Source organism: Hyposmocoma kahamanoa, unplaced genomic scaffold (genome assembly GCF_003589595.1).
Source record: "Hyposmocoma kahamanoa isolate Upper Pololo Valley unplaced genomic scaffold, ASM358959v1 88, whole genome shotgun sequence".
Classification (NCBI taxonomy): Eukaryota; Metazoa; Arthropoda; class Insecta; order Lepidoptera; family Cosmopterigidae; genus Hyposmocoma; species Hyposmocoma kahamanoa.
In genome coordinates this window covers 10,723,455-10,736,017 of record NW_020654466.1, presented here as the reverse complement: position 1 = coordinate 10,736,017, position 12,563 = coordinate 10,723,455, and the positions used below count along the sequence as shown (strand labels likewise).

At 35.7% G+C, this 12,563-nt stretch overlaps 1 protein-coding gene across 2 annotated transcripts in view; it reads right to left on the bottom strand.

Annotated features, from left to right (window-relative positions):
- LOC113236063 (glutathione hydrolase 1 proenzyme-like) overlaps positions 1-12,563 on the bottom strand; it is a 67,649-nt gene that overhangs the window by 36,471 nt on the left and 18,615 nt on the right. The window contains exon 1 of one of the 2 annotated variants that reach the window (XM_026472064.1): positions 1,004-1,116. The exons of the other annotated variant lie outside the window; for it this stretch is intronic. Within the exon in view, the coding sequence (XP_026327849.1) occupies positions 1,004-1,116 (113 nt within the window). Of the gene's footprint in view, positions 1-1,003; positions 1,117-12,563 lie in introns of those variants that run through there. 2 annotated transcript variants of the gene reach the window in all.

The window sequence follows — 12,563 nt, the reverse complement described above, 5'->3', positions numbered from 1 at the left end:
TACATTATGGGCCCAGTAGGGCATGACAATACTAGAGGTGTTTTATATATGCATAAAAATCTGGATTTACAGTTATCGCTTAAACTTTGCTATCTATTTTATATTATATTCTATTTAATTACACATTTATTCATTGTTTAATATCAACAACAACAAAAACATGTTATCAGTAATACGTAATTTAGAAATTGGAAAGTTGAACTAACAGGATGAACTTCGTCCTATCAGTTCAACTTATTGAATAGTTGTACATAGTTGAACTAATTGGAATATTTGTGTTCGATTAGTTCAACTGATTGTACTTATAGTTGAACTAAGTGGAATAGAGGCACAAGTCGTGCACCTGGCGGTAAGCGACACGCCTGTTCATAACAGTTGCAGTACTACTCAAAGCTTTAATCTCTAAGACCTAAGGGGCAGTGCCATTGGGCCCGTCACCTTGGGACATAATTTCACCAGCACTCTTACCCTACAAAACCGTAATGCATAAATCACATTACTGCACGGTATCAGAAGTAGGTAAGGTAGCAGTATTTCTCTGGATGAACTCTTTGAAAAGGAGCTCTACTGCCACTAATAAATATTTTAAATCCAGTTAGTGCTGTTTTAGTCTACCTTTTGCTGTCCTCGGAGTTTACGAGAGTAGATATAATAGAGACACAGCAGAAATAAAATTATAGCACGCAAAGAACTAACTAACTGCCTTTTGGTCGAACGGTTACCATGCTGGACTGCCACGCAGAGGTCCCGGGTTCGATTTCCGGGCCAGGAGAAATATTTGTATGGCCTACGTTTATTTCTCCCGTGAGTTTGTGTGTAATTTATGGTTGTCTATATGTGTGTCCATGGCACCTGCGATACAAGATCTCCCTAGTGTCGGTTTATGAGTGTGTGCGCGTTATTATTATATAATAACTAATACCTTGTAATTTACAATGTATTCACGAGAAGAAATGACACTGACACATTCATTAGGTATTAAATGTTCCATTGTTTTACCTACCTGACTCGATCCGAATCCGGCACCCTAATGAGCACGTGTAAATCTTTCCTGCGCCCATGTCCCGGCCTTTCGTTTTTCAGCGAACTCTTGCGCAGCGGTTGTCGATCACTCATTCTTCACTGTTGTTTTTTTCACTAAATTGTCAATAGTCTGTTGTTATTTGCACACCGTTTGCTTAGTATAGTTTTGAAAGTGGGTATTCTATTTAATTTTGAGCAAAATACCTATACCTACTGTAATAGTGTTGAAAATCCTGACGTTAAATAAATATGGATAAAGATTCCCCATTTCCGTGATGTTATTGATTTAGGAATCAATCATTCAAACCTCTTATTTATCTATTTTGCACTGACGAAAATCAAAGTCATGATGATAAAAATGACATCAGTGTTATGAATGTTCTTTTTATGTCATTATCATTATACAACATAACACTTCTTTTTTCAAAACAAGTAAGCATAATGTACACATGACGTCACGCTGCTTTACATTTTAGATTAATATTATATTTTAGACTATGCCATTTGCGATTAAAAAAAACGTTTTAATTGTAATATTAAAAAATCACATCTTTCGGAAGATACATTTTCTGTTACTATCGCGAATGGATAGAGAGTTATCTAGCGTTGTTTTTGTTTGTATAAAATTTGATGTTTGGAACTGGTGTCTGTATTGCAAAACAACGATTTATCTATTGATTTTAGATAAATTTGTATTCAGAATGATCTAGATAATCTTCTAGATGATTATTTATTGTAATTTCCTGCATATCAGCTAAAGATAGATATACCAAAGAGTTTACAAAAAAATACGAATGACCATACACATCTCTGGAGTCACGTTTCTTGAAATGTAGTTTTCTTGTCCTTGGTGGTAACACAGAGGTGTAAATATTCGGCAAGCTAAGTTTTAAAACGTATTTTATCTCATTAACGTCTTTTAATTCCCCGTAATATGAATAGTTGTTAATTATTGAAGTAAATGTACGCCCACATTTGTAAAATTATTTTTTTTTTCAAATACGTGTGAATTAACGGTACCAGTATACCGTACCGGATGTAAAAAATAAGCACATTTAATGAAGTTAGTATTTAAAACTAAACTGATTGAATTAGACATACGAGTTTTTTATTACAAAAAAACCAACTTCAAGAGTCTGTGGAAATACGTCTATTGGGCAAGTTTTATTGAAATCGGTTAACGGAAAGTGTGTGAAATCCAATAAACTGAATTTATCCCCTAATTTGCCACCCTTAGAGGTGGAATATTTTCTTCAAATTTGAATTGGACCAATACTGAGGTACCCCTCTCCAAAAAAAAGAATCATCGATACTGGTTCAAAAATGGCTTAATCGCGTAACATACACACAAAAGCCGAATTGAGAATCTTCTAGTGGTAATAAGTAATAATGGTTTACTTTTATTAATTAGTAGATTTTAAGATTTAAGTCGGCAACACTTTGGATGGTGCTTGATTCTGCTATAAAATTTTGAATTGTGCTATTGTGTGGAGGTAACTCTGTGCTTAAATTCAATCGTTTGATTCAAATGCACGGGATTTGCGCCTTTTCACATAAGCATTTCTTCCACTTCTCTAATGAATCAATCTAGCCACCACAACCTAAAAAGTTCATTCTGAATATAAGTATTAAAGATGATAACAAAAATAAATTCAATTCAATTCAATGTATTCAATGTACCTACATATAAAAAAATTAACTAATTATAAGCACACACGTAATTACAGCTTAATAATTATAACTTCATAATTATAAAATACATAGCTTTTTATACTCATAAAAAATATGTCATAACAACAATCGTTTTTTGTCTGACACAGGAAGAGGAGATATACGGATAAGGCCTCAGTTATTATATTTTTTTTATCTGTGAATTAAGTTTTGATTTATGGAGGGGTTTATATAGGTTTTTACGTGACTCTAAATAGAAATATTATACCGAGTGCAATAAACTCATATATCAATGCTAACTTTACAAAACGGGAATACACGCGATGAAACAATTTAATAGGCATTTATACACCTACGTATTATGCCAACATGTCTCGCGGTTGCGGTGTGACCACGGCCTAGGCAATCTAACCGAAACGTTAGAATAATGGGTAAATGTGCAATTTACAAATTAAATCTGATTTGTCTATCCCCGTTTTTGTGATATTTAAAATAAGGCCTGGTGCTTATTAACGGGATGGCATGGCAAGGGATCTTTTCGCATTCCAGCATGCAAGCGCACAATGATGGCAATTGTGCCGCGGTATCCATAGGCATTAATTAATTGCCTTGGTAGCCTAATGATATGACCTCTCGAGCAGAGGCCGTAGGTTCGAATCCGAGCTCGTACCTCTTAAGTTTCTCGGAAATTGTGTGCGAAATTTAATTTGAAATTTACCATGAGCTTTTCGGTGAAGAAGCCTGCGCATCGAAGAAGGTTCACAAACTTCGGAAAATATGTGAAATCCCCAGACCACATTGAGCCAATGTGACGGACTTGGGACTAAACCCTCACCTAAGAGGAGATACGTGCCTAGCAGTGGGACGTATAAACGGGTTGATGATGATTCGTGCCCCCGCCTAGTCTCTCTTCAAAGCAGTCGTAAGGTTGTGAGCTGGTTTATTCCCAGTTGTATATTTAAAAATGGTAGTCTTGCTGAAGGAGAAGAAGTCACTCATATTTCAAGAAGGAGAAGATTCTGGCTTAATAACAATCCAAAATCCCTAAGACTATCGAGGCATTTCAGAAGTTGCCGGCTTTGTATGCCTAAGATTCGTCAGTGGGCGCCGGACCTATCCGAAAATGTGCATTACATAATACATGATGCTTAGTAATGTTGAAACTCTATTTATATACTTGTATAAAGTTATTTATAACAATATTGATATATTTAATGTAATTGTAGGTAAGTCTAACTGCTCCAATTACTCTGTAGGAGTTGCATTATATAGAATGATCGTCGACATCCTGTTTGCAATAAGTAAATAACTATAATTTTTCAACTTCACTGCAATAAAAGCAAAGTATCTGGTATAAGTGGAGTTACTCGTTGAAGTGGACCTATCTAGCAAGGGCAGTTTATGAGAAGAGAGTAAGACTGTAAGGTAGCTTTATTAGGGATTTCAATGTTATGGTTATATAAGAGATATATGAATCTTCTTAGACGTATCAGTTACCTATTTCATTTACGATGATAAAGAAAAAAACAGTTAATAATAGGGAAAGGAATGTACTTATTATCAGCTTATGAGACGAAAATGCATAGCGGCAAAAACTATAGATTGGGTTCAACTCAATTACTGGTATATGGGGCGTACGACGTTTCTTTCCTGTTATGTCTGGCGCATCGTGGGCAACAATTGGCGAGTACCTTAAGGGCGGTTACACACGGCGACTTTCAGCAGCGATGCAAACGCGATGCAGTCGCTGGTCGTTTACCTTTACACACGCGCTCGATTTTAAGCAGCGATGCAAACGCGAGGTAACGCGACTGCGTCGATACAGACGTTTGGATCAATGCAATCGCGCGTTTGCGTCGATGCAATCGCCTATAAATCCCAAGTGTAGCGATGCAATCGCGCGTTTCACGAACGCGCGTTTGCATCGCTGGTAAAAGTCGCCATGTAGAACCACTCTAAGCCGGGTTTTCACTGTACGAGTACGGTCGGATCGAGTCTACTCTGGCTGACGACTCAGGCCACTCGCAACGTATAAACACGTGATCCGAGCGCACTCGGACATCGGCATTCTTCAATCAATACGTTACAAGTGGTGTCCAAGTAATTATCCGAGTGAACTATTCGTATAGTGAAAACCCGGATTTATGCCGACTGCCAAATATTTATATCTGGATAACAAGCATTATGGTATATGCCATCGATACGATAAGACGAAGAAGAATTACTAGGATGACATATTTATCGACGGCGAAAAATAATACTACAATTGTAAAAACATACATTATGCCTCAGTTTCATTTATTTTTTCGCACCTTATCGCGAATGGGTCATAATAACCATGTACAACATTGTTATAAGCATATTAACTGTAACAATTTTGAATGTTACCTTTTAAGTGTCAATGTTACAGAAAATTCCACGGGAAAAAGAACAAGTCCTTGAATTCAATTAGTTATCTTATATGGATAACATAATGGAAATGTATATTATACGGCTACAGTTTTAGACACTCTGCTCTGAAAGGGGTGTACAACTAGAACCAACGTCGCAAGTAAAGATTTTCTGATACGAAGTTCATACAAAAGTACCTACATAATATGCTGTATAAGTTAATATGCTGTTGGACAATAAATCCTGTTATCACGTTTTGTAAAAAAAAAATTTTGTTTTAAATTTCCGGAAACAAATATATTTCTCTGAATTTCTTGAAAATAATATGCCTGGGAGTAAAAGTTTATTAAACATTCTAACTACTATATCTAGCCTTATTATATCTAATAAGTAGTTAAACAAAGGTTTATTCTCGTAATAGTGGTTATGAATTAATTTTAAATTATGACATATAACTTGAATTAAAACATATAAATTGAAACTTGAGTAGCAATAGTATAAGTAACTACTGACTCTATGAAACAGATACTATTGTTAGATACTTTCAGGTATTTGGCAGCAGAGTACATAGGTACCTACAGAAGTATTGACAGTCAGGGTAACAAATGGATCGAAGTTATTGCACTTTATATCTTGATTACAGTCTATCTACATATATTACATATATTCACGTGTAAAAAATGCTGTAGTGACTTTGCATGGACAAAATTTAAAAATATTCTATTCTACCAAATTCTACCAGTTAGTGTTGCGTAAATTATGTTTCAACAAAAGCAAAATATTGCAAATTATAACAAAAACCGGAACACGTCACTGTTTTAAAACACACCATAGCTAAAGCAAACGAATCGATTCACCAATAGCGTCTACTAGTTACAACACCGTTCACGTATGGTATAGAGATTATGAACTATGATGATGACGACTCATCGAGTCTGTGGCCGGTGGTGTACTGACCACAAAACTCCGGCGCACCCGTTGGTGTCGATCAATGCGACCATGGACGTTGTACCACACGCCAAAACATAAACACATAAAATCATGTGTGATTATTGAAAATAATTTATCTATTTATGCACTTAATTTTTTTTTTTATTTACGGGAAATAATTAAGATTAGAGAGATTTACGGGAGAAACTCTAAAGAGAAGAAAGGTTTATAAGAAAACAAGTAAAAAGTTAGGCAAATAAATGATATATTTTTATTGCGGCTTACAAATCACTTCGGATGGGATGAACTGGTAAAAGGGCACAGTGATGATGGTGCTGAATAGGAGAAGCATATACACAACTGTGGGTGATATTATGGTAACGCAAGTAGAAGAGAAAAAGAAAAGGGAATATAATTGTACCAAAATACTTGTAACTTTTTTTTTAATAAATAATGTACAGAATGTTAGGTAGCGGATTCTTTTTAAGAAATACTTATTTTATGATATCAATTCGTGCGCCTGGTGGTAACTGACACGTCTGTCCAGAACAGTTCCAGTGCCTCTCAGAGCTTGCAATCGCAAAGATCTGAGGGACAAATATCAAATATCATTGCGCCCGTCACCCTGAGACATAAGAGGGACAAGTCCCATGTGCCCGTAATTTCACCAGCACCCTTATCCTTCAAAACCGGAACGCAGTAATGCTCACATTACTTTTTGACGGCAGAAATAGGTAAGGTGGCAGTACTTCCCACAAGGAGCTCTACTGTTACTAAAGTAACTGGCAAAAAGGGACATCGGATGAACTGGTAAAAGGTCACAGTGGTGGAGAAGAATTAGAGAGGTATCGAACAATGTCTATACTACTATACTAAGAAAAGGGAAGAAGAAGAAGAAGAAGAAGAAGAAGAAAAGGGAAAATATTTGTAAATAAGTTTGTTTTATACATAATGCACAGAATGTTAGGTAGCGGATTATATATTAAAAAACTTATTTGAATTTTTTTATGAATATAATGTACAGGATGTAGGTAGCGGACGGAGTAGCGTTAAGGGATCGATTACAAGTGATAAACATAATTAAATTTGATAAGAAATAAATTACAATTTAAATTTTTTTGCAAGCCGGACTAGTCAAGCCTCACATCCCCAATAATAACTATGAATGTAAGCAATATACCTCTTCTAATATGTTTTGTCATTCCTACATCCATTGGCACAACCATTTATGGGAGAGTGGCAGAAAGTGAAAAATATGTGTGGAGGCCTTTCAGTGATTACCAGTGTTAAAATTCATACCACGAAAAGTTATAGTGTAGTATTTTTGATATCGGAAAACCCTACATGTCACAGATTATCTACATGCCCTTATAACTCTCTCGCTAATAGCATAAAAACTGTATATTTTTAAAATATTTGTGATAGTTGTTTTCAAATTTTATTATCAAAAATAAATATATTTTTTCACCCTTGTAGCCCTGCCAGTTGTCAAAAAGCAAAACTAAAACATTAATATGTTTTGCACATGATTTTCTATGCATATATTATAGTAACGGGCATTTATATGGGACATTTAGAGAAATGCGTTCGCGTAAATAATGAAATATATATTTATTTATTTTCATTTATTTATTTTCAAAAGGCACACCAACAGCATGTGTATTAATAAATTTAAAGGACTTAAGACTAAGAAGAACAAAATCCGATACACAAGCCAATTATAGGTGTACACAACATTCAATACTAACAATTAGAGGCCGAGTAAACTAATACATGAATATTAATAGCAGAAATCAAAATAGATCAATAAAATAAAAATTAAACAAAATTTAAAATAAAGAATTAAAAAAATAGACAATCACACAATTAATTAATTAGGTACCCTCGCAAACATGTCTTTTAAAATGGTGGATTGGTACTTTGCAAGGGAATAAAAAAATATATCGAGGTCAGGTAAAGTAGCACTGAGTTCGTTATTTATAAGTGCAGCAGAGACGAGACGCAGGATGTTTGTCGACATTGGTTCTACATACCGGTGGATGGAACAACCGAGTGATGGGCTTCCGGGGTAAGTTATACGGAAATGATAGTGAAATACGAGGAAGCAATTCTCCACTCTTTAAGGTTTCGTTAACACATTTGTGGAAAAATAGTGTATCATGCAGTCTACGGCGATCTCGCAATGAGCTCATTTTAAAAACCCCAAACGCGGGTCATACGGGCACCTATGTGAAATATTCCGTGAAAGAAAGGCGAGATGTCTTGTGAAAGCCCGTTGTACAGACTCCAAGTGCTGAGAGTGCACCGTATACCCGGGGTTCCAAACCACAGAAGCATATTCGAGTTGACTACGAACTAGGGTATTAAATAAAATTATTTTGGTTTTGCTACAAAATGATCGCGAATTTCTTTTAACAACGTAGTTGATATGTGGCGTAAATTTCAGTTTACTGTCTAGGATGATACCCAAATCTCTTACTTCACATAATTCTTCTAAAAGTTGACCATTGACATAGTATGCCGAAGGAATAGCATTCAACTTTCTGGTATAGCGAATGAATGAATATTTTCCAGAATTAAGTTCCATTCCGTTAGACTTAGACCACATTTCAATCCTGACAGGGTCGTTTTAAATCAATGCTATATCCAGACTGGATTCCACTTTTTTATATAAATTTTTAAATTATCAGCAAAGAGAGCGTCCCTGCAGTGCTGTACACCAGAGGTGATATCGTTTACATAAGAAATAAACAGTAGCGGTCCCAGATTAGAGCCCTGCGGTACACCCTACTGTGCAAGGTATACATTAGACTCGAAGCCTTTATGACGACTGACTGATATCTTTCCGATAAGTATTAACGAAGCCACTCCAATATGTCTATTATTATCCGTTTACGCCAAAAGCTCCTAATTTTTGTAAAAGTAAATAATGATTAACTTTGTCTTATGTTTGTAAATAAACATTAGACATCACATAAGTTGTTCTGATCCCAAAGCACATAATTAAAGCACATGTGTAATAATAGGTAATCGGAAACAACAATGGCCCTAAAACACCCGAGGCAATATAGAAAAGTTGGTTTTTACATTGACCCGGTCGGAGATCGAACCCGGGACCTCAGATATGGCGACACCGTGAAAACCGCTGTGCAAATAACTCGAACACCGAACTCACCAATTATAAGTAAGCACTATACAAACTAATTATTTCTTAAATAACGCAATGAAGGCATAACTGATTACAATTGTGTTCAGTTCTAATATAAGTCAAGTTATTAAGGGTCATATTTAGGTTAAGTTCTGCCTTTAAATCTATCCTTTTTTCTACTAAGTTTTAATAGTTATTTGTTCAACAAGAGAGCAAAGTCGTTTTTTGGTGCGAGTGCTGTTTTTGAGTCCTGAGCAAGCGAAAGATTCTATAGTTGAATCACGAGCGTAGCGAGTGATTCAGAATTAGAATCTTGAGCGAAGCGAGGGACTCAAAAATACGAGCTGCAAAATAACTTTGCTCTCGCGTGATATATACAACTTTTCACCTCAGCAGCGAGAACATATATATATACTAAAGGGACAAGTAATAAAAACACGTCATGAAAGCAAATGCATCATTGTATATTTACAAAAATACAGAATTTACAAAAAATTAAAAGTGGAACGTGAAGTTTGTACAATTCTGTAGATTAAAAGTTACTGTTTTATTTGGAACAGTAATCGTCGTAGTGTTTGCTACTTGAGTAGTGGTCGAGGTTTCATTATGAGTTGAGCTGGATTGTGACCCTTCCCGCACCGTAAAAGTTGGTGATTCTGGGCGGGTTTGGGTATGATTCGCATCACTGGAGGTGCTAGGTTGTGCCCAAGAATGCGAAGTCTGTTTTAGGTTTATCGAATCTATAATACGCTTACAGATTTTTGATTTATTTTCTATTGAATCTTCGATATATCCTTCAGCCACTGTATTTGATCTCCAACCGCCATGGCGCTTCAACGTTGTGAGGTCAGCTCCTCCATCTGCCAAAAGAGTGGCTGATGTTCGCCTGAAGCAGTGGCCAGTGTATAGCTGCGGCTCTTTCAAATCTAAAAATGTTGCGATTTCTCGTGCAGTCGCTCCTATTTTATTAATACCCATCGGTTGCCGCGTACATTTTCCATTACGATATTGTATGAAAAAGCGGTCTGTGATCGTATTGGGAGGGCGCAATGCTTTATATTTCTGGACAACGTGTGCGTATTCCTCACGGACGACGGACGACCTGTCTATATTTGTTTTCGTATTTGGCAGGTTAATCAAAAGAAGGTCGCTGGAATGTTGTTCAATGGCATTAGGAGTTAGATTCAATAACTCGTTGGAGCGGCATGCTCCGTTTATTCCAATGATAAGGATGACCTGAAACATAAATAAAACGTCAATAAGTATTGTGTCTTTTAGAGCAGTCTTAAACGTGGATTTCTCATAATATGTAGCGTTATTTTTAACCATAAAGTTCCAATACAAGTCGCCAAAACAACACATTTAAGTAGGTAAGTATAATTATGTTGATAGAAATTGATAACATAACTACCAAAGTCCAAATTGTATTAACAATTAAAATATAACGCTACGACAACAGTAATAATATTCAATACTTACTTTTGCGGCTAGGAAAGTGCAATCTGGAGCTTCATTAAGAAATTTTTCAATATTAGCAGCCGTGAAAACTTTCGATTTTTTTGATTTGTGGCCGACGGCCTATCTTTTCAAAAACGCAATCAGCTTTGCGTAAGTGTTTATATGGACGTTATTTTTAGTTTGTAATGTAGCTTTCAACATCGAATATATACTCCACATCGTTGACGGCTGTTTTGTATGCGACATTTCAATGAAATAAGACAGAAGCACAGTTTCCGACATAGTGTTTCCTGCGCCCTTTTCGTGCCTCCATTTGTCAAAATGTTCGTAGACTTTCAGGTACTTTTCACGAGATTTACTAGGCAAGAAACTTAGTTCAGCATTTTTAACAGTTTCAACTAACTCTGGAGGAGTTAAAAAATTGTCGTCTTCACTGGAATCGCTCATATTTTCTATTTTATTACGTAGGTAGGTATCCAATTAACTATCAAAGAAGTACCTATCGCAAGCAAATAAGAAATTTTGAATTAAAAAAAAAAGAAAGCGCGCTTTTATTTATTGCGTTCCGGAACGTTCTCGCTTGTATTCATTGAAATCACACATTGTAAATATTGTTATCTTTAATTGACGTTATAAATTTAGCATATTTTTATTGCAACACTTGCTTTATTTTTAATGAAAATTGTAAAAACTAAATTATCATAGTATAAAATCGTATTTGTATTTCTCACATAATTTATCTTTTAGATGAATTGACGAGTTTCCGAACGAGCACTCGTTCAGCCATTTTGTGGGGGTCTACTATGTAGCTTAAATATCGAAGTACGAATAAACCATAATTTTCTTTTTCCTTTTTCTTGTAATGAAGTGAAAGGGACGGAGCGACTGATTTTGAAATATGTCGAATTTGTATTAGACCCCTTCGCATTAAATGACAAGTCTCCACTTAAAAAGCAAAAAGCTACTTTTTCTCACGGAGTGAGCAAAATAAGATTTTGCTCACTGATTTCACACAGCAAAATAGCCTTGTTCGAGCTGCTGAGGTGAAAAATATTTTTTCAAATGGCTAATTAAATACAATTAAAGTTTCTGTATAAAATATGTTACATTTTTCGAAGATAAAATTAATAAATAACATAAATAAATATTAAATAACAGCTCATACATTGCTCAGAGCCCAACGTTGCACTAGTGTTATGGAAATCGGAAACAAGGACGGTATAATAAACACCCATACCCGAGACTATATAGAAAAGTTAGTTTTTCTACATTCACCCGCCCGGGGATCGAAACCGGGAACTTAGAGACCTTCGCGACACCATGAAAACCGGTATGCAAGGCACACGACCGCGGAGGTCGTCATCGAAATGCATTAAACATATTATTATTCGATAATATATAGCTCTCTCTAAGAATAAAGTAAGTGTTAGTTAGATAAGTAGTTGAAGTGTTAGTAGCTAGCATGTTAAAATTTTTAAGATTGTTTTGTTTTTATTTATAAAATATTCAGTCTCTGCCGTTGTTTGCTTTAACTGCCTCCGTGGCTGAACGGTTACCATGCTGGACTGCCACGCAGAGGCCCCGGATTCGATTCCCGGGCCGGGAGAAATATTTGTATTTATGCATTTATTTCTTTCGTGAGTTTGGGTGTAATTTGTGGTTGTCTATGTGTGTCCATGGCATCCACGACACAGGGTTTACCAAGGTTTTTGTTAAAATATATATAACGTGAAAAAATACAACTTGACATGAAGAGAGTTCTACGAGGTAACAAAAAAAAACTCTCAATGTCACACCGGCCAGTATATAAAAGATTGCACATCCATGCTCTGACACTCCTCAATTATTTACACTTGGCTTTCCTTACACTATCAAAAAAATCTTGTCAGTCATGAACACTCAGTACACACCCATTCCTCTACGGCAAAACTGATACTTACCC